At 43.7% G+C, this 27,499-nt stretch overlaps 1 protein-coding gene and 2 pseudogenes across 1 annotated transcript in view; 2 read left to right on the plus strand and 1 right to left on the minus strand.

The window, feature by feature from the left end:
• LOC141122054 (uncharacterized) overlaps positions 1-10,767 on the plus strand; it is a 61,344-nt gene extending 50,577 nt beyond the window's left edge. The window contains 6 exon segments of the mRNA XM_073611849.1: positions 1,881-2,006; positions 2,093-2,216; positions 2,333-2,430; positions 2,510-2,713; positions 3,044-3,185; positions 8,490-10,767. Of these exon segments, the coding sequence (XP_073467950.1) occupies positions 1,881-2,006; positions 2,093-2,216; positions 2,333-2,430; positions 2,510-2,713; positions 3,044-3,185; positions 8,490-9,670 (1,875 nt within the window). The 3' untranslated portion in view covers positions 9,671-10,767.
• Positions 1-27,499, plus strand: part of LOC141122063 (uncharacterized) — a 309,667-nt pseudogene that overhangs the window by 54,063 nt on the left and 228,105 nt on the right.
• Positions 25,269-27,499, minus strand: part of LOC141122009 (uncharacterized) — a 340,305-nt pseudogene continuing 338,074 nt past the window's right edge.

The raw sequence follows: 27,499 nt of genomic DNA on the forward strand, positions 1-27,499 counted from the left end.
GTTTTATTCTATTTATATTGGTGACATCATTGCCCAAATCTGGGGATCAGGAGCCATTTCCACCCTTTACTCTCGGCTGGGGTTCTTTGTATCCATATAACAGATGTTCTACATGACTAAATCTGCAATCAGTTTTACTGCAAAATCAAAGGGGCCAAAATGTCTCCCCCCCCGAGCAGTAATATATTTCTATCCCCCTTGGTGGGAGTGGAGATGACCCCATCTATAAGGATATACAGTACATACACACACAGCACAAGGCCGTGTTCACACTACCAGACGTTTCTCAGGGCTGCAGTTCCTCTGAGCTCCACAAGGTGGTGATCTCACTTCTACCCAGACAGGAAGTCTCTATGGAAGACAGGAAGTGATGTCATGTATACCGGACATTGCATTTGGAAGGACGTAGAGAGGAGACGTTGCTGAATCTGGTGGCAGAGGAGGTAATATCTAGATTAACCCCTTCAGGGGATCAGTTGATGATGAATGTGACCGATCCCTGCTGAACCAGCTGAATTTCCATGTCTCTATGGTCACCATAAGTGACTTCCTCCCCTCCCCCTCATCTCCTTCATTATGTAAGTCATGCTGAGATAATCTCCTATTGGCTGAGCAATATTCTCATTTGTCTCTGAGCTCCTTCTTGCTATTCCTCGTCCTGCCTGTTGTTTCCTTGGATTGATTTTCTGTGTAGTGACCCCGGCTTCATCTCTTGGATGCGCTCGTCTGTTGCTTGTCCTGACCTTTATCCTGATTCCTGGATCTCCTCCTGATCTCTCCTCCATATCCTCTTACACAGCTTTTCTCCACACCTGCAGTGATCCTGGGGGGTGGAAACTTGGCACCAGAACTCAGCAAAATCCATCCCCACCATTAGGAGCTCTGGAGAAAATTGTCTGCTATTTACACTCCGTTCCCCCGCACGTCACCTGATCACATGAGAGCTTACTTTCACAGATTCCTGACAGATTTCTGTATGGTAAAGGTCAAAGTTCACTCTTCAGTTTAGGAGAGGTAGGACACACCCAGGAACAATGATTTGGTTTTCATGGGAGCCTCATATAGAGGACCCCTCAAATCTCCCCATCCAAATGTCCCTCCATCCATAGTCAGCATGTCCTATGACATCACACTGACCTCACAGCTCCTCCCCCCAATGTCCCTCCATCCAGAGTCTATATGTCCTATGACATCACACTGACGTCACAGCTCCTCCTCCCAATGTCCCTCCATCCAGAGTCTATATGTCCTATGACATCACACTGACCTCACAGCTCCTCCCCCCAATGTCCCTCCATCCAGAGTCTATATGTCCTATGACCTCACACTGTCCTCACAGCTCCTCCTCCCAATGTCCCTCCATCCAGAGTCTATATGTCCTATGACATCACACTGACCTCACAGCTCCTCCTCCCAATGTCCCTCCAACCAGAGTCTATATGTCCTATGACATCACACTGACCTCACGGCTCCTCCTCCCAATGTCCCTCTATCCAGAGTCTATATGTCCTATGACATCACACTGACCTCACAGCTCCTCCTCCCAATGTCCCTCCATCCAGAGTCTATATGTCCTATGACATCACACTGACCTCACAGCTCCTCCTCCCAATGTCCATCTATCTGCTTTTGTTTTCTGATGCTCTTAGGATGTGGGCGGACCCTTGGAATCCTCACTAGCAAAGTAGGACTGTTGGTCTTGCATTGTATGTAATGACATCAGAATGTCTGCTACAAGCTTTTATCCTGCATACTATAGGGGTCCTGTGGAGGTAAATTATACCTCAGTCTGAAGTGGGGCTTTAATAAATAGGAAACCTGAATGGAGAGGTGAGGAGGATTCTGGGAATATCATTTGATTTTACTATTTGTGTTCAGATCTAGAGTTTTCCTCCTGTGAAGTCTGGAGATCATATGACCATCACATTGCCTCCACCTCCCTCCCTGATAGAATAGAGAAATACAAAGAAGATTCTAGAAGTCACCAGAGAGATCATGGAGGAGAGGTGAGCGGTGCTGGGAATTCTGGGACATTATCCAGTAACAGACAAGGGATGTGTCTGGATGGTGACTGTATCATTGTGTGTGTCAGGTTCCTATAAGGTGTCAGGATGTCACTGTCTATTTCTCCATGGAGGAGTGGGAGTATTTAGAAGGACACAAGGATCTCTACAAGGACGTCATGATGGACAATCAGCCGCCCCTCACATCACCGGGTAAGAGGAGACTTTATTGTAAAGGAGAGAGCAGTACGGAGGCTCCACCTAGATCCCCCATCATCTGATAAACACATAGAAACAATGTATTCAGTCAGTGTGTGTGTTTCCTACAGATGGATCCAGTAATGGGAACCCACCAGAGAGATGTCCCCGTCCTCTGTATTCCCGGGATTCCACACAGGAAGATCACACCATCCCTCACCAACATCAGGTAGATGAGCAACAATTATTGGTAGTTCTGATTTATACACAGCATGTTTGTTACAATGAATTTTTTATTATATATTCAGAGTGGAAATCTCGGGGATGATAATATTGATGTTAAAGAAGAGTATAAAGAGGAGGATGAGGAGTATGGAGTGATGGAGGAGTTTTCAGAAGGACACAAGGATGTGATGGAGCTACCAAATACCAGGAACCCACCAGAGAGATGTCCCCGTCCTCTGTATTCCCGGGATTCCACACAGGAAGACACCATCCCTCACTGTTACAAGGTTGGTGGGATGGATCATCTAGAACATGGACTTGAGGAGACAGGGGGGTTTATTTACTAAAGGCAAATCCACTGTTTACTTGGAGGTGCAGTCGCTGTAGATCTGAGGGTAACATAAAATTAAAATAAAAAAACAGCATTTTTGCTTGCATATGATTGGATGATAGAAATCAGCAGAGCTTCCCCTCATTTCAGATTTTCCCCTCAGATCTACAGCAACTGCACTTGTAGTGCATAGCGGATTTGCCTTCAGTAAAGGATTTTTTTGTGATGTCACAATAATAAATCTTATATCTTACAGATGATATTTTCTCTCATTTTCTTGATTTAGAGTGGAGATCCAATCGATATAGAATTTGAAGTTAAATCAGAAGAAGAAGAGAGTTATGTGAGGGATGATCAGCAGTCTATGGAGGAGGGTGGAATAACGGGGACATTTATAGAGGAGGACACTCCTACAGAGATCAGTACAGGTGGGTCATTAACACTAAATACATTCCTCCACCCATACTGCTCACTGATTGGTCCAGAGTAGGGCGGGGACTGGGTGATATCAGCCTGTAATCCCCTGGTCACTTTCCTGAGCTGTGTTCCCCGTCCTGTATTCCTGTATTTCTCTCGGATAATCTTCCTTCTCTGTGCTGCAGACACAATTTATGTATCTAGACTGGATTTATGGAGATTCTGGGGTTCAGCTGATAGCAAAATGTTCATTTTCACCATAGATGTTACTAGACCTAGGCACCTGGGGTATGTGTTTTGGGTCTTCTGCCCCATACCCGAGTATGGCAAGATGTCTGACAGAACAAATTTCCCAGGGTTACTAACTCTGTTGCCTGCTGGTTGTGCCGGGTGGAGGGATATGTCTGTAAGTCACTGAGTGCAGTCTCAGGAGATGGGAGGCAGCGGTGTGGGACCTCTGCAACTTGTCTCATGTAAACATTTATTCTTCCACTGATTACTGAATACCAATATTATGAGTCCTGACCCTTACACTGTATAATTTATATTGTACATTACATACTCCTGACCCCTGCACTATATACTCTATATTGTACATTACATACTCCTGACCCCTGCACTATATATTCTATGTTGTACATTACATACTCCTGACCCCTGCACTATATACTCTATATTGTACATTACATACTCCTGACCCCTGCACTATATACTCTATGTTGTACATTACATACTCCTGACCCCTGCACTATATACTCTATGTTGTACATTACATACTCCTGACCCCTGCACTATATACTCTATGTTGTACATTACATACTCCTGACCCCTGCACTATATACTCTATGTTGTACATTACATCATTCTGATAATATATAGTCATCTCTGTTGTATCTTATACAATAAGTTGTACATTACATAGTCCTGACTTCTCTCTTCCCTCTACCCACTGCTATATATACACACAATATGTATTCTCTTTTGTTACAACCATTTCCTACCAGCTGGACATTTTATATCTGATGATTTGATTGGCGCACAGACTTTTACATGGTGATAATAATGTGATAATATCCTCAAACTTTGGAACCTTAAACAAAATAAGATAATGAAGGAAGAGTCAATAACCCAATGATGGTGATCTTCAGGGTCAGTCCAGTCTTCATCTTGGTTATTCTCCCCCCATCCTCACTCTCTGACCTCTGGTGGGGCTCAGCCCCGCTGTTATTCATGACTAAATCATGGACTAAATAAGGAAGTGCAGGACTTCTTGTGTTGGGAAGATGGCAATGAGTGATAGAGGGGGTGGGGACACTCATCCAATAATCCCCTCATCACTGTCACTCCTATAAAAGACAGTTCTCGTTGTTTCCTCACTCTCTGACTAAGGTCCATGAATAAAGAAATGAACTGGTAGGAGATCAGAGATGTGAGGCTGAAACAACTAATCGATTATGAAAATAGTTGTCAACTATTTTTATAATCGATTAGTTGGTCAGTCGATTAATTGGCCTGCATACAGAATGCATTATTTCTTTACATATCAGAAAATACAGCTCAGTACACTATCCATACATGTCAGTAAATGCCTGAGAACTTGAATGTGTGAAGAGCGATGCCTCATGGGACATGTAGTCCTGGGCAAGAGAAGGAAGCATGTGATTCTAAAGGCAGAAGTTTTTTTACCTTCCTATAGAAGAACTCTATACTATGCTTTGTACCTTCCTATAGGAGAACTCTATACTATACTTTGTAGCTTCCTATAGGGGAACTCTATACTATACTTTGTAGCTTCCTATAGGAGAACTCTATAATAAACTTTGTAGCTTCCTCTAGGAGAACTCTATACTATACTTTGTGGCTTCCTATAGGGGAATTCTATACTATATGTTGCGGCTTCCTATAGGGAAACTCTGAAGGCAGGAGGAGCCAGAAGTCTCGGGGGGAGGGGGGATCCAGAAGAGGAGAATCAGGGCTGCTCTGTGCAAATCTATTACATGGAGGAGGTAAGTAGGGGTGCACCGAATGTAAATTTTGGTACCGAAAATGAAGGATGCACCAGGCCGAAAACCGATACCGAAAATGAGTTTTTGAAAAATATTTATACTTTTATATACAATTGTATTATGTTCGAACTTTTTAATTAATATCATCAATTTAAGTTAATGTGAATTTATTGTTGGCCATTATTGGCATTCTTGGTGCAAGAAAGGCTCAAGAAAAATGCAGTCTGCAGTCTCTGACCATCTCTTGTATCATGTCCTCAGTCTCTAACCATCTCTTGTATCATGACCTCAGTCTCTGACCAGCTCTTGTATCATGTCCCCAGTCTCTAACCATCTCTTGTATCATGTCCTCAGTCTCTAACCATCTCCTGTATCTTCTCCCCAGCCTCTAACCATCTCTTGTATTATGTCTGCAGTCTCTAACCATCTCTTGTATCATGTCCCCAGTCTCTAACCATCTCTTGTATCATGTCCTCAGTCTCTAACCATCTCCTGTATCTTCTCCCCAGCCTCTAACCATCTCTTGTATCATGTCCCCAGTCTCTAACCATCTCTTGTATCATGTCCCCAGTCTCTAACCATCTCTTGTATCATGTCCCCAGTCTCTAACCATCTTTTGTATCATGTCCTCAGTCTCTAACCATTTTTTGTATCATGTCCTCAGTCTCTAACCATGTCTTGTATCATGTCCCCAGTCTCTAACCATCTTTTGTATCATGTCCCCAGTCTCTAACCATCTTTTGTATCATGTCCTCAGTCTCTAACCATTTTTTGTATGATGTCCTCAGTCTCTATCCATCTACTGTATCATGTCCCCAGTCTCTAACCATCTCCTGTATCATGTCCCCAGTCTCTAACCATCTCCTGTATCATGTCCTCAGTCTCTAACCATCTCCTGTATCATGTCCCCAGCCTCTAACCATCTCCTGTATCATGTCCCCAGTCTCTAACCACCTCCTGTATCATGTCCCCAGTCTCTAATCATCTCCTATATCACGTCCCCATTCTCTAACCAGCTCCTGTATCATGTCCTAAGTCTCTAACCACCTCCTGTATCATGTCGCCAGTCTCTAATCATCTCCTGTATCATGTCCCCAGTCTCTAACCAGCTCCTGTATCATGTCACCAGTCTCTAACCATCTCTTGTATCATGTCTGCAATCTCTTACTTAAACACACTATAGTATAGTATTAGCAACATTTCCATTCGGTGCACCTCTAGAAGACATGATACAGGAGATGATCAGAGACTGCATACATGATACAGGAGATGATCAGAGACTGCATACATGATACAGGAGATGGTCAGAGACTGCGGACATGGTACAGGAGATGGTCAGAGACTGCAGACATGGTACAGGAGATGGTCAGAGACTGCGGACATGGTACAGGAGATGGTCAGAGACTGCGGACATGATACAGGAGATGGTCAGAGACTGCGGATATGATACAGGACATGATGAGACTGCAAAAAAAGATACAGGAGATGGTCAGAGACTGCAGATATGATTCAGGAGATGGTCAGAGTCTGAGGACATGATGCAGGAGATCAATGCAACCTCACCTGTGCCCATCAGATGCAGCCTCACCAGTGCCCGTCATGCAGCCTGCCAGTGCCTAGATTAAAGCGGTGATCTCCATGTGTCACGGAGCTGTATTTGAATTGCCCAGGTCGCAGTAATAATGTCCCGCCTCCTGCGATCACGTCACAGATTCAATGTCCCACCATTGGATCAGTGTGCCGTCTATCACAGAAGGCGGGACATTGTTACTGCGACCCAGGCAATTCAGCACCGTGACACACGGAGATCGCCGAGGGGAGGACTGGGGCACTCCAGGATGACACCCCCGCAAAGGGTGGCACCATTTTCCGCTCCATTATCAGCAATATTTTCCTTTGTACAATGTGCCGAAAACACAATTTTCGGCAGTTTCTTTTCGGCTGCTGATATTTCTGTGCATCCCTAGAGGTAAGTATGACAAGTTTATTTAAAAAAGAAATCCAACATTTACAATGACTTTAAGGTCTCTGTGCAGAGAAGATCAGCATCTGACCCCAGAGAAGGTGGAGGCTGATAGACTGGAGGAGATAGAAGGCATTACTATTACATAAAGTAAAAGTTTACTAGTATTGTGCATTATATAAAAAAATATTATATCCATGAAAAAAAAATCTCAGCTTTCAGTATTACTTTAATATAAAAGTCCCCCCCCCTAACCTCCATATATCTTCATGTGTGACTCCCAGGTAAAATCCCCATATATCCTACTTCTGGGTATATTTATTATTATATATATAATATAAGATATATTACTTTCACTATTTCACAGTATAAATGAATCTCTTATAGTAGTGATTATCTGCTGTTTTTGTAATATAAAGGCCTTTTTTTTTTTTTATACCCATCCTAACAGATGATTAAACAAAATCATACTGCTGCTACTAAATGTCCTATGCTGGCCATACACGGATCGATTTTTGGATGAGAATATTCACACAAATATTTGTATGAAAATTATTTGTACATTCGATGAATGGACGAGTGTAGTTAGAAAATTCCACTTGCTTTTAACCTTCAATTGTAAAATGAATGTAACTTTTGAGCAAAAACCACATACACAATGTGAAAATTTGTTTGATGGAGAAAAGTTTTCTGTTCTGCTCCTTTGAATTTTCCTGTCACTGTGGTGGAAAATGAACGCCGATTTGACCCACTAATGGTTAGAAAATTGGATGAATGTTTTTTTGAAAGAAAAATGAGTTTGTGTTCGGACAGCATAAGTGACATCAGGTGCAGGGAGCTTGTACCCACCTACCTGTCTATGACAAGGGAGTCTGTCATCCATCATATTATATTACACTCCTGTCTGATCATCTGCAAAACAGAGTTTTACCTCCTTTTTTATATTTTAATAATGTTGATCTCTGATTCTGATATGTAGCAGATTCTCCCTCTAATAATACATCTATCTGTCTGTTATTCTCAGAGTGGATTAAATATCCAACTATATATCTGGATATTTATATTTACTGCTGTATATAGATATTCAAGAATATTAACTAAATTATACACTAACCTTTTTTTTAGGTTTTTATCCAATTAGTCGATTAATTGAAACAATAATCTGCCAACTAATCAATTCTGAAAATAATCATTAGTTGCCGCCCTACAGAGGACCCATTTACTAGTTACCTTGAGGGGGGAATTGTAAGATCCTCAGAGACAAAGCTGCCTGATGTGGGCGGAGTCCTGGTTTAGGGGAACCAATCTGCTCATGTCTAGTAATAATCTTTTTATTTCTATTTTAGTAGATGGACGGGAGATGAGGAAAACCTCAGAGGATTGTCTCACTTTGTCTCCAGACTGTAAAGTAGAAGATGAGGACATCACACAGTATAGTCCAGGAGAAAACCCGACTACCTCAAATGTCCATCCGGCACCACACAGTGTAGATGGACCATCGTATTCCTCTTATCCTGAGGAACCTCAGACTGTGAGGGACGGTGCCGTCCTTCCAACAGAGAAGAGCTTTTCCTGTACTGAGTGTGGGAAGTGTTTCCATTCTAAATACCATCTTCATGTGCATATAAGATCTCACACAGGAGAGAAGCCGTATTCCTGTCCTGAGTGTGGGAAATGTTTCTCACAGAAGTCCCATCTTTCCACACATCGGAGATCTCACACTGGGGAGAAGCAGTATTCCTGTCCTGAGTGTGGGAAATGTTTTTCAATGAGGTCCGATCTTTACAGACATCAGAGATCTCACACGGGGGAGAAGCCGTATTCCTGTCCTGAGTGCGGGAAATGTTTTTCAGATAAGTCCCATCTTAAAAAACATCAGAGATCTCATACAGGGGAGAAGCCGCATTCCTGTCCTGAGTGCGGGAAATGTTTCTCACAAATCTCTAGTCTGTCCACACATCGGAGATCTCACACAGGGGAGAAACCGTATTCCTGTCCTGAGTGTGGGAAATGTTTTTCACAAATCTCCAGTCTTTCCACACATCGGAGATCTCACACAGGGGAGAAGCCGTATTCCTGTCCTGAGTGCGGGAAATGTTTTTCACAGAAGTCCAGTCTTTACACACATCAGAGATCTCACACAGGGGAGAAGCCGTATTCCTGTCCTGAGTGCGGGAAATGTTTTTCAGATAAGTCACATCATAAAACACATCAGAGATCTCACACGGGGGAGAATCTGCATTCCTGTCCTGAGTGTGGGAAATATTTTTCACAGATGTCCAATCTTTACACACATCAGAGATCTCACACAGGGGAGAAGCCGTATTCCTGTCCTGAGTGTGGGAAATGCTTTTCACAGAAGTCCGATCTTTCCACACATCAGAGATCTCACACGGGGGAGAAGCCGTATTCCTGTCCTGAGTGTGGGAAATGTTTTTCACAGAAGCCCCATCTTTCCAGACATCAGAGATCTCACACGGGGAGAAGCCGTATTCCTTTCCTAAGTGAGGGAATTGTTCTTCACTGAAGTCCTGTCTTCCTGTACATCAGGGATCCCACACAACCCTCAAGGTGTATTAGTGCCTTGAGTGCGGCAAATGTCTTCTATATGAATGTTGCTGGACATCACAGCTCTCATGTGGGGAAGAAGCACACCCTGATATACACCTCAGATATACTCCATGGCTGAGCTTCATCATGTAAGAAACAGTTCCAGGGGTGTGGAGATTTTTTGAAAAAATGGTTTGTCCAAGGGACTAAATCGGGGTTCCAATCTCCTCGTCCCTTATGACAATCTCCTCATCCCTTATGACAATCTCCTCATCCCTTATGACAATCTCCTCGTCTCTTATGACAATCTCCTCGTCCCTTATGACAATCTCCTCGTTCCTTATGACAATCTCCTCATCCCTTATGACAATCTCCTCGTCCCTTATGACAATCTCCTCGTCCCTTATGACAATCTCCTCGTCTCTTATGACAATCTCCTCGTCCCTTATGACAATCTCCTTCTTCTTCATCTACCAGAGAGCTCAGCAGCGGTGTGGGAGTACATTGAAAACTACAAGCCGTCATCGGTAAAGGACAGAATTCTGTGAATGAATGGCACGGCCGCGCTCTTTTCATAAAGTGACAGCCGGTACAGGGAACTTCTCCCCGCATTGCTGTCACACAGAGGACTCCGATCCCTGAGCCGCTGCAGGAACAGGAACATGTAACGAAGTGGAACGCTTCCTTTAACCCTTTCAATGCCATAGATGTTTTTGTATTATTATTTTTTTTGCCCAAATGTCCATTTTAGAGGGCACAAAAACACAATAAATTACCCAATTTTTTGGTAAAATATAAAAGCCGAGGTTGCACCGAGTAAATATATACCCAGCATGTCAAACAACAATATGTCAACAAATTTTTGTACACCTGTGAATTGGTGACAACCTTCAGTATCCTATATTTTCTATAGGCGAGGCTTTAAAAGCCCCTATAGCTCATCAGTTTAGTGTTACAGAGGAGGTCTGGTGATAGAATTATTGCTCTCATTCCGGCAATATGTAACCTGTGTATCGCAATCAATGTTTTCAGGCGTAGGCACTTCAATGTGTGAGTTTATGTTTGTATATGTGGGGGCTCAGACTTTTTATTTTTTTTTTGGGGGGGGGGGTTGTCAGAACTATGGAGGTTAAAAAATTAAGCAAGAAGGCCAAAATAACATTAATTTTTTTACATGTTTTGTGGTTTCATAAGCAACTTAGGGACCATCTTGTTCCTATATACAGTATCTCACAAAAGTGGGTACACCACTCAGTCACTTTTTGGAAATATTTTCTTCTATCTTTTCATGTGACAACACTGAAGAAATGACACTTTGCTACAATGTAAAGTAGTCAGTGTACAGCTTGTATAACAGTGTAAATTTGCTGTCCCCTCAAAATAACTCAACACACAGCCATTAATGTCTAAACTGCTGGCAACAAAAGTGAATACACCTCTAAGTGAAAATGTCCAAATTGGGCCCAATTAGCCATTTTCCATCCCTGGTGTCATATGACTTGTTAGTGTTACAAGGTCTCAGGTGTGAATGGGGAGGAGGTGTGTTAAATATGGTGTTATCACTCTTAATCTCTCATCACTCTCTCATACTGGTCACTGGAAGTTCAACATTACACCTCATGGCAAAGAACTCTCTGAGATCTGAAAAAAAGAATTGTTGCTCTACATAAAGATGGCCTAGGCTATAAGAAGATGCCAAGACCCTGAAACTGAGCTGCAGCATGGTGGCCAGGACCATACAGTGATTTAACAGGACAGGTTCCACTCAGAACAGGCCTCGCCATAGTCGATCAAAGAAGTTGAGGTCACGTGCTCAGCATCATATCCAGAGATCTTTTGGAAATAGAGGTATAAATGCTGCGAGCATTGCTGCAGAGGTTAAAGGGGTGGGGGGTCAGCCTGTCAATGCTCAGACCATACGCCGCACACTTCATCAAATTGGTCTGCATGGCTGTCATCCCAGAAGGAAGCTTCTTCTAAAGATGATGCACAAGAAATCCCGCAAACAGTTTCCTGAAGACAAGCAGACTAAGAACATGGATTACTGGAACCATGTCCTGTGGTCTGATGAGACCAAGATAAACTTATTTGGTTCAGATGGTGACAAGCGTGTGTGGTGGAAACCAGGTGAGGAGTACAAAGACAGGTGTGTCTTGTCTACAGTCAAACATGGTGGTGGGAGTGTCATGGTCTGGGACTACATGAGTGCTGGGGGCACTGGGAAGCTACAGTTCACTGAGGGAATCATGAATACCAACATGTACTGTGACATACTGAAGCAGATCATGGTCCCCTTCCTTCGGAGACTGGGCCGAACGACAGTATTCCAACATGATAACGACCCCAAACACACCTCCAAGATGACCACTGCCTTGGTAAAGAAGCTGAGGGTAAATGTGATGGACTGGCCAAGCATGTCTCCAGACCTAAACCCTATTGATCATCTGTAGGGCATCCTCAAATGGAAGGTGGAGGAGCGCAAGGCCTCTAACATCTACCAGCTCCGTGATGTCATCATGGAGGAGTGGAAGAGGACTCCAGTGGCAACCTGTGAAGCTCTGGTGACCTCCATGCCCAAGAGGGTTAAGGCAGTGCTGGAAAATAATGGTGGCCACACAAAATATTGACACTTTTGGCCCAATTTGGACATTTTAGCTTAGGGGTGTACTTACTTTTGTTGCCAGCAGTTTAGACATTAATGGCTGTGTGTTGAGTTATTTTGAGGGGACAGAATATTTACACTGTTATACAAGCTGTACACTCACTACTTTACATTGTAGCAAAGTGTCATTTCTTCAGTGTTGTCACATGAAAAGATAGAAGAAAATATTTACAAACATGTGACTGAGGGGTGTACTTACTGAAATACTGTGTATATATATATTTATATATATATATATATATATATATATATATATATATATATATATATATATATATATATATATATTTTTTTTTTTTTTTTTTTTTAAAGTAAAACTAAGTTCACTGTCTTTAGAGAAAAGATTCCCACAAGAAGGTTTTAAGGGCCTCACCATATATTCTACCAAGTCGTAAATTCTAAGGTTCCATGTTAAAAAAAAAAAGAATGTTTGGATTTAAGTATCAAATAATAATGAACAGAGATGTTCTCCTTGACTCAGGGATAAGGAAAAAGACTTATTCACAAACTGTGTTTTGATATGTTTTGTAAAATTATTCACTGCAAATAATTATATTAGCAATAATTCTATAATTCATTATATTTTATTATATTATTACATTATATTGGAGTAATTATATGCAAAATTATTTGGACAATGTGACCTATTTGTTTGTTTTGTTTTGTTTTTTTATCAAATATTAATCATGATATATTATTTGGATATATTCATAAAAATATATTGGTATATCTTTATTCATATGGACATAACATGTTTGTAATATTATAAAAAGTCTAAATGTATGGAGTTTCTGAGAGTAAGAATTTTTGTGAAATAATACATGAGGTTTTTAGTACCATATTAACTAACTCTCAAGATATGTCAGAGTTAAGTAATTGTGTGGGTTATACAGTGGATATAAACGATTATATGTGATCTTGCGCAAGACCTTGATGAATAAAAATAACAATAGTGACCAAAATAACATATAAATCATCAAACAATATTAATGTGATACAAAAAGACAAGTGCAAGTGCTAAATGATCTTCAAACTAATAAAAAAGTGATAAAACACTCATATGAGTGAAAAAATGTATATACAGTGGGGACGGAAAGTGTTCAGACCCCCTTAAATTTTTCACTCTTTGTTATATTGCAGCCATTTGCTAAAATCATTTAAGTTCATTTTATTTCCTCATTAATGTACACACAGCACCCCATATTGACAGAAAAACACAGAATTGTTTAAATTTTTTGCAGATTTATTAAAAAAGAAAAACTGAAATATCACATGGTCCTAAGTATTCAGACCCTTTGCTGTGACACTCATATATTTTGTTTCAATGTTTTTATGAAGGTTTCACAGGATACATGCAAGTGAACATACAGCAATACATTAATACGCATAAGAGTCAGAATAGTGCTACATACTAGGTACCAATAAGAACGTATAGCATCATAACAGTATTGTGTTAAATCTTTATTAAGGCATATTCCTACAAATCCCCGAAACCCTGGGCGCATAACGAGCAACAAACGGAGACAGTAGAGCAACTCCCCTAGAATTGTGTCAAGGAACCGGGTTCGCCACCTAGGCACCCAATCACCCCTATCGGGATCATTCTGTGAGAGTGTGGGGACACACCCGGTCTAACCTCCTGCCGTAGTCTCACCGTCCTTCCAGTCGAAGCAGGCGAGACCATGGATGGCCCATGCCCTGCCGACATATAGAGGCGTTATCTCGGGGATGTGGTATTAGAAATAGGTTCCTTTCTAAGCAGGATTTAACCACTTCCCGACCGCCTCACGCCTATATACGTGAGCAGAATGGCACGGGCAGGCAAAATCACGTACCTGGTACGTGATTGCCTTCCCGCGGGCGGGGGGTCCAATCGGACCCCCTCCGGTGCCAGCGGCGGTCGGCATTTGTCTGGCAGCGATCAAAGATGAGGGGGAGGCCATCTGATCGTGGCCCCCCCCTCGCGATCGCTCCCAGCCAATGAGAAACATCCCCTGCCTCTGTATAGTACACAGAGGCAGAGGATGTGATGTCATCTCTCCTCGGCTCGGGAGTTTCCGTTCCAGCGCCGAGGAGAGAAGACATGTGAGTGAGTGCACAACACTACACAACACAGTAGAACATGCCAGGCACACTAAACACCCCGATCCCCCCCCGATCGCCCCCGACCCCCCCACTGTCACAAACTGACACCAAGCAGTTTTTTGTTTTTTTTTTCCTGATTACTGCATAGTGTCAGTTTGTGACGGTTAGAAGTGGTAGGGCAGTGAGTGTTAGCCCCCTGTAGGTCTAGGGTACCCCCCTAACCCCCCCTAATAAAGTTTTAACCCCTTGATCACCCCCTGTCACCAGTGTCGCTAAGCGATCATTTTTCTGATCGCTGTATTAGTGTCGCTGGTGACGCTAGTTAGGGAGGTAAATATTTAGGTTCGCCGTCAGCGTTTTATAGCGTCAGGGACCCCCATATACTACCTAATAAATGTTTTAACCCCTTGATTGCCCCCTAGTTAACCCTTTCACCACTGATCACCGTATAAGTGTTACGGGTGACGCTGGTTAGTTCGTTTATTTTTTATAGTGTCAGGGCACCCGCCGTTTATTACCGAATAAAGGTTTAGCCCCCTGATCGCCCGGCGGTGATATGCGTCGCCCCAGGCAGCGTCAGATTAGCGCCAGTACCGCTAACACCAACGCACGCAGCATACGCCTCCCTTAGTGGTATAGTATCTGAACGCATCAATATCTGATCCGATCAGATCTATACTAGCGTCCCCAGCAGTTTAGGGTTCCCAAAAACGCAGTGTTAGCGGGATCAGCCCAGATACCTGCTAGCACCTGCGTTTTGCCCCTCCGCCCGGCCCAGCCCAGCCCACCCAAGTGCAGTATCGATCGATCACTGTCACTTACAAAACACTAAACGCATAACTGCAGCGTTCGCAGAGTCAGGCCTGATCCCTGCGATCGCTAACAGTTTTTTTGGTAGCGTTTTGGTGAACTGGCAAGCACCAGCCCCAGGCAGCGTCAGGTTAGTGCCAGTAGTGCTAACACCCACGCACGCACCGTACACCTCCCTTAGTGGTATAGTATCTGATCGGATCAATATCTGATCCGATCAGATCTATACTGGCGTCCCCAGCAGTTTAGGGTTCCCAAAAACGCAGTGTTAGCGGGATCAGCCCAGATACCTGCTAGCACCTGCGTTTTGCCCCTCCGCCCGGCCCAGCCCAGCCCACCCAAGTGCAGTATCGATCGATCACTGTCACTTACAAAACACTAAATGCATAATTGCAGCGTGCGCAGAGTCAGGCCTGATCCCTGCGATCGCTAACAGTTTTTTTGGTAGCGTTTTGGTGAACTGGCAAGCGCCAGCGGCCTAGTACACCCCGGTCGTAGTCAAACCAGCACTGCAGTAACACTTGGTGACGTGGCGAGTCCCATAAGTGCAGTTCAAGCTGGTGAGGTGGCAAGCACAAGTAGTGTCCCGCTGCCACCAAAAAGACAAACACAGGCCCGTCGTGCCCATAATGCCCTTCCTGCTGCATTCACCAATCCTAATTGGGAACCCACCGCTTCTGCAGCGCCCGTACTTGCCCCATTCACATCTCCAACCAAATGCAGTCGGCTGCATGAGAGGCATTTTTATGTCCTCCCGAGTACCCCTACCCAACAAACCCCCCCAAAAAAGATGTCATGTCTGCAGCAAGCGCGGATATAGGTGTGACACCCGCTATTATTGTCCCTCCAGTCCTGACAATCCTGGTCTTTGCATTGGTGAATGTTTTGAACGCTACCATTCACTAGTTGAGTATTAGCGTAGGGTACAGCATTGCACAGACTAGGCACACTTTCACAGGGTCTCCCAAGATGCCATCGCATTTTGAGAGACCCGAACCTGGAACCGGTTACCGTTATAAAAGTTACAAGTTTGCAAAAAAAACACAAACAAAAATAAAAAAAAATAGTTGTCGTTTTATTGTTCTCTCTCTCTCTATTCTCTCTCTATTGTTCTGCTCTTTTTTACGGTATTCTATTCTGCAATGTTTTATTGTTATTATGTTTTATCATGTTTGCTTTTCAGGTATGCAATTTTTTATACTTTACTGTTTACTGTGCTTTATTGTTAACCATTTTTTTGTCTTCAGGTACGCCATTCACGACTTTGAGTGGTTATACCAGAATGATGCCTGCAGGTTTAGGTATCATCTTGGTATCATTCTTTTCAGCCAGCGGTCAGCTTTCATGTAAAAGCAATCCTAGCGGCTAATTAGCCTCTAGACTGCTTTTACAAGCAGTGGGAGGGAATGCCCCCCCCTACCGTCTTCCGTGTTTTTCTCTGGCTCTCCTGTCTCAACAGGGAACCTGAGAATGCAGCCGGTGATTCAGCCAGCTGACCATAGAGCTGATCAGAGACCAGAGTGGCTCCAAACATCTCTATGGCCTAAGAAACCGGAAGCTACGAGCATTTTATTACTTAGATTTTGCCGGATGTAAATAGCGCCATTGGGAAATTGGGGAAGCATTTTATCACACCGATCTTGGTGTGGTCAGATGCTTTGAGGGCAGAGGAGAGATCTAGGGTCTAATAGACCCCAATTTTTTCAAAAAAGAGTACCTATCACTACCTATTGCTATCATATGGGATATTTACATTCCCTGAGATAACAATAAAAATGATTTAAAAAAAAAAAAAAAATGAAAGGAACAGTTTAAAAATAAGATAAAAAAGCAAAAAAATAATAAAGAAAAAAAAAAAAAAGCACCCCTGTCCCCCCCTGCTCTCGCGCTAAGGCGAACGCAAGCGTCAGTCTGGCGTCAAATGTAAACAGCAATTGCACCATGCATGTGAGGTATCACCGCGACGGTCAGATCGAGGGCAGTAATTTTAGCAGTAGACCTCCTCTGTAAATCTAAAGTGGTAACCTGTAAAGGCTTTTAAAGGCTTTTAAAAATGTATTTATTTTGTTGCCACTGCACGTTTGTGCGCAATTTTAAAGCATGTCAAGTTTGGTATCCATGTACTCGGCCTAAGATCATCTTTTTTATTTCATCAAACATTTGGGCAATATAGTGTGTTTTAGTGCATTAAAATGTAAAAAAGTGTGTTTTTTCCCCAAAAAATGCGTTTGAAAAATCGCTGCGCAAATACTGTGTGAAAAAAAAAATGAAACACCCACCATTTTAATCTGTAGGGCATTTGCTTTAAAAAAATATATAATGTTTGGGGGTTCAAAGTAATTTTCTTGCAAAAAAAATTATTTTTTCATGTAATCAAAAAGTGTCAGAAAAGGCTTTGTCTTCAACTGGTTAGAAGAGTGGGTGATGTGTGACATAAGCTTCTAAATGTTGTGCATAAAATGCCAGGACAGTTCAAAACCCCCCCAAATGACCCCATTTTGGAAAGTAGACACCCCAAGCTATTTGCTGAGAGGCATGTCGAGTCCATGGAATATTTTATATTGTGACACAAGTTGCGGGAAAGAGACAAATTTTATTTTATTTTTTTGCACAAAGTTGTCACTAAATGATATATTGCTCAAACATGCCATGGGAATATGTGAAATTACACCCCAAAATACATTCTGTTGCTTCTCCTGAGTACGGGGATACCACATGTGTGAGACTTTTTGGGAGCCTAGCCGCGTACGGGACCCCGAAAACCAATCACCGCCTTCAGGATTTCTAAGGGCGTAAATTTTTGATTTCACTCTTCACTGCCTATCACAGTCTCGGAGGCCATGGAATGCCCAGGTGGCACAAACCCCCCCCAAATGACCCCATTTTGGAAAGTAGACACCCCAAGCTATTTTCTGAGAGGTATAGTGAGTATTTTGCAGACCTCGCTTTTTGTCACAAAGTTTTGAAAATTAAAAAAAGAAAAAAAACATTTTTTTTCTTGTCTTTCTTCATTTTCAAAAACAAATGAGAGCTGCAAAATATCCTTTTGCTGTTTTTACTCAGTTTTTACTCTATATTTGTGCCTATACATGGCATTTACTTGGAACATTTAAATAAATCTTTTTGGCAAGTTGCACTATGAGAATCCCCTCCTTTTTTTCCTATTCGGTCTACCTGCTGGAGTACCTGAGCTTTTGATCATTTGGGAAGCTAGCAGCCACCATTGAAGACATCTTTGGGAACGAGGAAGGAGGGTGGATGACCATCAGCACATACCTCTTTGTGACCTCTTATGAGATCTACTAAGCCTGTACTGACCCCCCTGAGTAGGGGCGGTCGCAGGCTTTCTGGTAAGCCTCCATTCCCTTATACCTGGTGATGGGAAGCACTTTTCATCTGGAATACCACACAGGGTCTTTCTGAACAAGCTCTCTGTATATGCAATCAAGCTTTGATTTCCTTTGGACTTTTTTATTATTTTTTAATTATTTTTCACTTAATTGTTTAATTTTTTTAGTTTGAGTATCCTAACTTATTCCATTGTATGTAGTGTGGTTTTTTCACTTTATTTCATTTTCACTGTATTTATTTATTGTGTTTATAATTTATTCACTTTTGTCCAGCGCTGCACTCTTTTATATGTATTTACTGTTTTTTGCCCTTATGTCGGGGTTATAGTGTTTATCGGCAGGACCTCCATCACGGTAGCTTTATTTCATAACATTTATTGAGTTTTATATCACATGCACCTAGCGCAAAATTTTTTTCTTTTCTTTGTTTGCACAATCCAGATCTGCCTGAGTTCTTTATGATCCCGGACAGTGAGGTGTGGAGTTCCAGGGGAATATTTTACTTGTCCCATATTAGCTGTAATGGAAAACTGAAGAGCTTTGACAGATTGAAATCTGAGTTTCTGCTTCCAAACCAGCTGTTTTCAGATACCTACAATTTCGCCACGCCTTCCGTTCGCAATTTCCCTTAGATGATCTCGTCTCAGCCAATAATCCTCTCATGGAATCAATAAAATACCCAGACCCCAAAAAATTCATCTCTCAATTCTACCTTATGCTGACGTCACCATCAACAACCAGAATAGCATACGCACTGAAATCTAGGTGGGAGAGGGAGGTGGTGGTGGGCAATATGGAGGATGATGAATGGAGTGATGCTCTAGATGCTTGCAAAATAGTATCCCCTAAACTATCAGATCGGTTAACTCAGATTTTCATACTGCATAGATCCTACCTCACACCGTTCAGAAAATCCAGATATAACATGTCCGATGTGCAATCAAGCAGTAGGCACTTTTTTTCACTTAATATGGCAATGCCCACAGATCCAGGCTTTCTGGACCCAGGTGGTGAGATTCCTACATGACACAACAGGCTCTCCTGTCACACTACAGCCCAAACTGTGCATTTTAGGAATTTTCCCAGATACAGAGATTAATAAATTCCAAAAGATATTTCTCCATGAAACACTCTTCTCTGCAAGGAAGGTCATAGCCAGAATCTGGATGAGGCCTGATCCTCCAGAACTCGCACATTGGATTGCAGAAGTAAATACAGTCCTACCCTATAAGAAACTCACATATTCACATAGAGGGTGCCCTACAAAGTATGAAAAAATTTGGGACAAGTGGCTCAAAACACCTGAAACCTGTATATGATACTGAAAATAAAAAAGAGTGATACAATAGGATGCGCAAACCAACAGCCTTTTGTAAGGAATGTATGTGAGGGGGAGAAGCGATTAATAGACCGACATGGATTGCACAGTGTTTGGAATGCTTTTTGAATGTCATTGGTACTGCAAAAGATAACGTATGTTAATACTTATAACCTGGGGGAAGACATAGCGAATTACCTGTTATTATACATTGTATTACTTGAAGTCTTTGTTACAAGAAATGCATGGATGTATACGTGTTCAATAAAAAAAGTGTTCAATGGAAAAAATCCCCCACATAAAGCAGGGGGCCAGGGGGTCTATTCAGTAGTTGGAGTGACAATTTGGAGAGTACCTCCACTGAAAATGGGGGGGGGAATATAAATGTTCACCAGAGTAAAGGTTACAGTGGAAATCTGTAAAGTAAGAACAATAAACCACCCTTCAGGGTCTGTTTTAACTTTTATCATCTCTGCTGGGAGAGATTTAGCCAGTAGGATAGATACCCCCTGGAATAGTTAGTGTGAGTAGCATGGTATGAGTTTGATAGCCACGGGCGTTTCAGGGCCCTTGTCTTAGAGCCCGTAAGATGAGTCTTCTGGAGGCATATAATATGAGGATGACATTTTTTTAACACAGAAAAAAACAGAGATCTTTTCTGAGGTGCATTCAGACCTCTAGTATTCCATGAGACTATCCTTAGGGGCTTCGCCATAGCAGAACATACAATAATGAATAAGCACAGGTAAACACTTGAGCCAATACATAAATGACCAGGCAGGCCATGCCACCTGAAGCACATACAAGCACATGTACAAAAAGTGCGTGGATCTGCCAGCAGGATGATACGAGCCGAAAATAGAAAAAAATAAAAACAGAAGTAATAACAGTTCGCCGTAGGCAGTAACCTGAGAGAAAAAATTTCCATCGGGTGAAAAATTGTAGAGGTGAGCTGGAAAAGGGATAAAAAGGAAAAAAGAAAAAAACAAGAAAAAAAGGCACCAACAAAGTCCCTTAAAACTCTTTTGCCATCATAGCGAGCTTCGGATCCCAAACTGGAAGACCTTCCTAACAATAGAACCCGTGGAGGTCAAAAACTGTTCGTGGCCTCGCCACAAATCGGTAAGAGGGTAACGTGAGATCGGGTGAGGCTCTCAACTGGTGGCAAAAAAAAACGTGATCATGTCCTGGTGTAAAATGCATGGCAATGGAGAAATAGACACCGTAGCTGGCATAGTAGGGTGCGGATATCGCCATGTAAGAAGGACAAGATGGCAAAAACTACTGGCATTGTGAATTACCGTAAAGGCACTGAGTTATACAGGGGTGCACGGGGGCCTGTATTAAGGCAACTGGTAAATATCGTCTTAGGTTAGTGGTATCTTCAATCACCTCTGCATCTGTGGGCTGCTTCATATTGATCATTCAGCCACACCATGGCTTTCTTGGGGCTGGTGTAAAAATGGGCCTTGCCATCATGAATGATGCGCAGTTTGGCAGGGAAAAGCATGGCATAGGACAGGCCTTCCCTGCGCAGGCGAGATTTCACTGCTGAGAAGGAGATACGTTGGCGTTGAACTTCAGTAGAAGAGTCCGGATAAACAGAGATATTGTTACCATTGAATTTAAGCGGGCCCTTTTCTCGTGCAAGGCGTAGGATGGCCACTTTATCCTGTAAATTGAGGATACGTGCAATAATGGAGCATGGTGGGGCACCCGCTGGAGGGGGATGAGGAGGAGTGCGGTGCGCGCGCTCTATAACATGTGAGAATGAGGGCGCATCTGTACCAAAAATGTCCCGTAACCAAGAGTAAAGAAACTTTTCAGGGTGGGGGCCTTCCGAGTGTTCCGGGAACCCCACAAATCTAAGATTGTTCCTGCGAGAACGATTTTCCAAATCGTCGATCTTGGCGCGAAGTGCCGCCATCTCACTAGTAGTATCATGCACAGTTACAGACATGGGATTCACAGTGTCTTCTAAGGTACTAATACGTTCCTCAGCGTCTCTGGTTCGGTCACGGAGGTTCTGGACATCTTGTTTTAATAATGAATAGTCCATGCGGATAGAGACTATCTGAGTAGAGAGGGAGGCCTTGCAATCCTGAATAGCCAGCATAATGGTGGACAGTGTAGGCTCAGCAGGGGGGAGTCCACAGCCTGATTATGCTCATAAGGCTGCTGGGAGTCCTGTGACTGCAGGGGGTCTGTTTGCGTGTTAAAGATAGCAGGGATTAAAGCACTCACCCCTGTAGCAGAGCCCTGGACAGCAGAGGAGGAAGCCTGCAGCATGCCTGTGTGTTCTGCACGTGTCTCAGCGCAATCTTGCCTCCGGAACCGTGCCAGCTGTTACGCCGTAGGTGAGGGCCGGGGTGGCCCGTATTTCACCATGTCTGCCAGCCTGATTGATGCCCACAGCTGTGGGGAACAAAACGGTACCTTCCACGAGGAGATAGGATCCAGGATAAGGGAAGGATGGTTGTTGAGCCGGAGATGTGAGTCTATGCGACTGCTCTCTTCACCATCAAGCCACGCTCCAGCTCAAACAAGGTTCCTTGGTGACATCAATCAAGGTTTCTTGGTGACATCAATCAAGGTTTCTTGGTGACCTCAATCAAGGATTCTTGGTGACATCAATCAAGGTTTATTGGTGACATCAATCAATTAGATGATCAGTGCCTGAAGTTTCCAAATCTCCCCCATGCCCATTCGGTGAGAATACTGTTCCGGTTCTGGCTTCAGTTACACATTGAGGTCCCTGGTAATAAGGTGGTTGGTCTCTTTGTGCCTTTGTGGTGACAGCTTCCCCTCTACCTCTCACCATGACAGGTTCTCCAGCCAGCAAAACCATCACTCGTGGTTGAACTGCAAGCTGCAATCCCAACCCTGCACTGCTCTCTTGTTTCTGGATAGGACCTCAAACAGTCTAGCAGCCAGATATGCCCAGGATAGGCCCAATCTTTGGCCTAGCAGGCCGGGGCAACATGACACACGTTCACCCAGGTGGCACAGAACCATGATCACCTGACTCCCCCCAAATATATAGGTTCTCCCAGCAGGCCAAGGGATTCAAGAAAACCCATGATCATTGGCTGAGATACCCTATATACCCATAACCTGACCTTGGGTTGCCCTAATCATATCTAGTACCACCAAGTAACCGGCCACCTAGTGGTAGAAGAGAAAAGTACAAGGCCAAACTTAAGGAGAAATCAATAGATCTCCAACAATCAACCAGGATAACTACTCCTGGCAAGTAAATTGTGAGGAGCTCCTTGCCTAAAATGTTGCTTTGATTGACCAATTCCTGCCTGGCCTATAGCAGAATGACGGTCGGGTGGTGGTTCAGTTATCCTGACTGGGTGTCATATGACATCCAGCAGATAATATGCTGGCGTACTCCCGCAGGAGCATGCAGCATGGCGATCAGTGGTGCTGTGTGTCACTTTGATACACCGCATCTCCGATCGTGGTACGGAGCCTCTGAGGGAGGCGCCTTACCACATGATCAGCTGTGACCAATCACAGTGTAAACCAGGAAGTGGCGGTAAACGGCTTTCCTCAGATTGTGCCAATCGGGGGCTCTCCCTGTCAGAGGGGGGTCTGCGCTGATAATCAGCATATGGATTATCAGCACAGCCCCATCAAAATCGCCACAAACCATGCCAATCAGTGCCTATCAGCTGCCAGTCAGTGCCCCATCAGAAACGCCTGTCAGTGCCCACAACAGTTCCAATCATTTCCCATCAATAAAACCTGTCAGTACCTCATCATCAGTGCTGCCCATCAGTGCAATCTATTAGTGTCCATCAGTGTCGCCTGTCAGTGCCCATCAGTGTCGCCTGTCAGTTCCCATCAGTGTCCCCTGTCAGTGCCCATCAGTGTCCCCTGTCAGTGCCCATCAGTATCCCCTGTCAGTGCCCATCAGTGTCCCCTGTCAATGCCCATCATTGTCACCTGTCAGTGTCCATCATTGTCACCTGTCAGTGCCCATCAGTGTCGCCTGTCAGTGCCCATCAGTGTCGCCTGTCAGTTCCCATCAGTGTCGCCTGTCAGTTCCCATCAGTGTCCCCTGTCAGTGCCCATCAGTGTCCCCTGTCAGTTCCCATCAGTGTCCCCTGTCAATGCCCATCATTGTCGCCTGTCAGTGTCCATCATTGTCACCTGTCAGTGCCCATCAGTGTTGCCTGTCAGTGCCCATCAGTGTCGCCTGTCAGTGCCCATCAGTGTCCCCTGTCAGTGCCCATCAGTGTCCCCTGTCAATGCCCATCATTGTCGCCTGTCAGTGTCCATCATTGTCACCTGTCAGTGCCCATCAGTGTCGCCTGTCAGTGCCCATCAGTGTCGCCTGTCAGTTCCCATCAGTGTCGCCTGTCAGTTCCCATCAGTGTCCCCTGTCAGTTCCCATCAGTGTCCCCTGTCAGTGCCCATCAGTGTCCCCTGTCAGTTCCCATCAGTGTCCCCTGTCAATGCCCATCATTGTCGCCTGTCAGTGTCCATCATTGTCACCTGTCAGTGCCCATCAGTGTTGCCTGTCAATGCCCATCAGTGTCCATCATTGTCGCCTGTCAGTGTCCATCATTGTTGCCTGTTAGTGACTAGTGTCGCCTGTCAGTGCCCCCTGTCAATGCCCATCAGTGTCCCCTGTCAGTGCCCAATGTCGCCAGTCAGTGCCCAGTGTCCTCAGTCAGTGCCCCCTGTCAGTGCCCAAAAGTGTCCTCTGTCAGTGCCGCCTGTCAGTGCCCATCAGTGTCACCTGTCAGTGTCTGTCTCCATCAGTGCTGCCAGTTAGTGCCCATCAGTGCCGCCTATTGGTGCCCATCAATTCTACATATCAGTGCCACCTTATCAGTGCCCATCAATTCTACATATCAGTGCTGCCTCATTAGTGCCTGTCAGTGAAGGAGAAAACTAAATTTTATAACAGAAACAAAGAAAACTTCTTTTTTTTCAGAAATGTGGATCTTTTTTAGTTTAGCAAAAAATAAATCCCCCCAGTGGTGATCAAATACCACCAAAAGAAAGCTCTATTTGTGGGAAAAAAACTGATAAAAATGTTGTCTGTGTACAGTGTAGCATGACTGCGCAATTGTCATTCAAAGTACGACAGCGCTGAAAATTGGCATGGGCAGCATGGGGGAAAGTGCCCGGTATTGAAGAACTTCTGTGTACTGTATTAACCAGTGTATGAGGATGAATCCATGTCTGACAGAGGAAATCAGTTTATAAAATAAAAAACATCCAATATTCATCACAGCTGGGTGAATGCCGCTCACATTCATTCAACTATTTTTTTTTTAAACAGACCTCTAAGTGTTTGTGAAATTTTACACCATAAAATGTACTCAGCCAATGAAAGGTAATGACTCCATTTTTATTTTTCTCCTGCTATCAATGGCCAACACGGTACAACACTTCATCCATGTCTTTGGTGATCTCTGATCTCCTTATCAACTGTTTCTTCCATGATGAAGATCAGCCATGGAGTATATCTGAGGTGTATATCAGGGTGTGCTTCTTCCCCACATGAGAGCTGTGATGTCCAGCAACATTCATATAGAAGACATTTCCCACACTCAAGGCACTAATACACCTCGAGGGTTGTGTGGGATCCCTGATGTACAGGAAAACAGGACTTTAGTGAGGAACAATTCCCTCACTCAGGACAGGAATACGGCTTCTCCCTTGTGTGAGATCTCTGATGTGTGTTAAGACTGGACTTCTGCGAAAAACATTTCCCGCACTCAGGACAGGAATACGGCTTCTCCCCTGTGTGAGATCTCTGATGTGTGTTAAGACTGGACTTCTGCGAAAAACATTTCCCGCACTCAGGACAGGAATACGGCTTCTCCCCTGTGTGAGATCTCTGATGTGTGTCAAGATGGGACTTCAGTGAAAAACATTTCCCGCACTCAGGACAGGAATACGGCTTCTCCCCTGAGTGAGATCTCTGATGTGTGTAAAGAACGGACTTCTGCGAAAAACATTTCCTGCACTCAGGACAGGAATACGGCTTCTCTCCCGTGTGAGATCTCTGATGTATGGAAAGATGGGACTTCTGTGAAAAACATTTCCCGCACTCAGGACAGGAATACCGCTTCTCCCCCGTGTGAGATCTCTGATGCTTGTAAAGACTGGACTTCACTGAAAAACATTTCCCGCACTCAGGGCAGGAATACGGCTTCTCTCCCGTGTGAGATCTCTGATGTATGGAAAGATGGGACTTCTGTGAAAAACATTTCCCGCACTCAGGACAGGAATACCGCTTCTCCCCCGTGTGAGATCTCTGATGTGTGTAAAGATTGGACTTCACTGAAAAAGATTTCCTGCACTCAGGACAGAAATATGGCTTCTCCCCCGTGTGAGATCTCTGATGTGTGTAAAGACTGGACTTCACTGAAAAACATTTCCCGCACTCAGGACAGGAATACGGCTTCTCCCCCGTGTGAGATCTCTGATGTGTGTAAAGATCGGACTTCTGTGAAAAACATTTCCCGCACTCAGTACAGGAATACAGCTTCTCCCCCATGTGAGATCTCTGATGTGTGTTAAGACTGGACTTCACTGAAAAACATTTCCCACACTCAGCACAGGAATACGGCTTCTCCCCTGTGTGAGATCTGAAATGTATTAAAAAATAGGACTTCTTCAAAAAACACTTCCCGCACTCAGTACAGGAAACCCTCTTATCTGTTGGAAGGACGGCACTGTCCCTCACAGTCTGGGGTTCCTCAGGATAAGAGGAATACGATGGTCCATCTACACTGTGTGGTGCCGGATGGACATTTGAGGTAGTCGGGTTTTCTCCTGGACTATACTGTGTGATGTCCTCATCTTCTACTTTACAGTCTGGAGACAAAGTGAGACAATCCTCTGAGGTTTTCCTCATCTCCCGTCCATCTACTAAAATAGAAATACAAAGATTATTACTAGACATGAGCAGATTGGTTCCCCTAAACCAGGACTCCGCCCACATCAGGTTCAGCTTTGTCTCTGAGGATCTTACAATTCCCCCTCAAGGTAACTAGTAAATGGGTCCTCTGATCTCCTACCAGTTCATATCTTTATTCATTGGGGGGATTATAGGACGAGTGTCCCCACCCCCTCTATCACTCATTGCCATCTTCCCAACACAAGAAGTCCTGCACTTCCTTATTTAGTCCATGATTTAGTCATGAATAACAGCGGGGCTGAGCCCCACCAGAGGTCAGAGAGTGAGGATGGGGGGAGAACAACCAAGATGAAGACTGGACTGATCCTGAAGACCACCATCATTGGGTTATTGACTCCTCCCTCATTATCACTTTCTGTTTAAGGTTCAAAAGTCTGAGGATGTTATCACATTATTATCAACATGTAAAAGTTTGTGCTCCAATCAGATCATCAGATATAAAATGTCCAGCTGGTAGGAAATGGGTGTAACAAAAGAGAATACATATTATGTGTATATATAGCAGTGGGTAGAGGGGAGAGAGCAGAAGTCAGGACTATGTAATGTACAATATATTGTATACAGTGCAGGGGTCAGGAGTATGTAATGTACAATATAAATTATACAGTGTAAGGGTCAGGACTCATAATTGT

The sequence above is a fragment of the Aquarana catesbeiana genome, unplaced genomic scaffold (assembly GCF_042186555.1).
Source record: "Aquarana catesbeiana isolate 2022-GZ unplaced genomic scaffold, ASM4218655v1 unanchor237, whole genome shotgun sequence".
Lineage (NCBI taxonomy): Eukaryota > Metazoa > Chordata > Amphibia > Anura > Ranidae > Aquarana > Aquarana catesbeiana.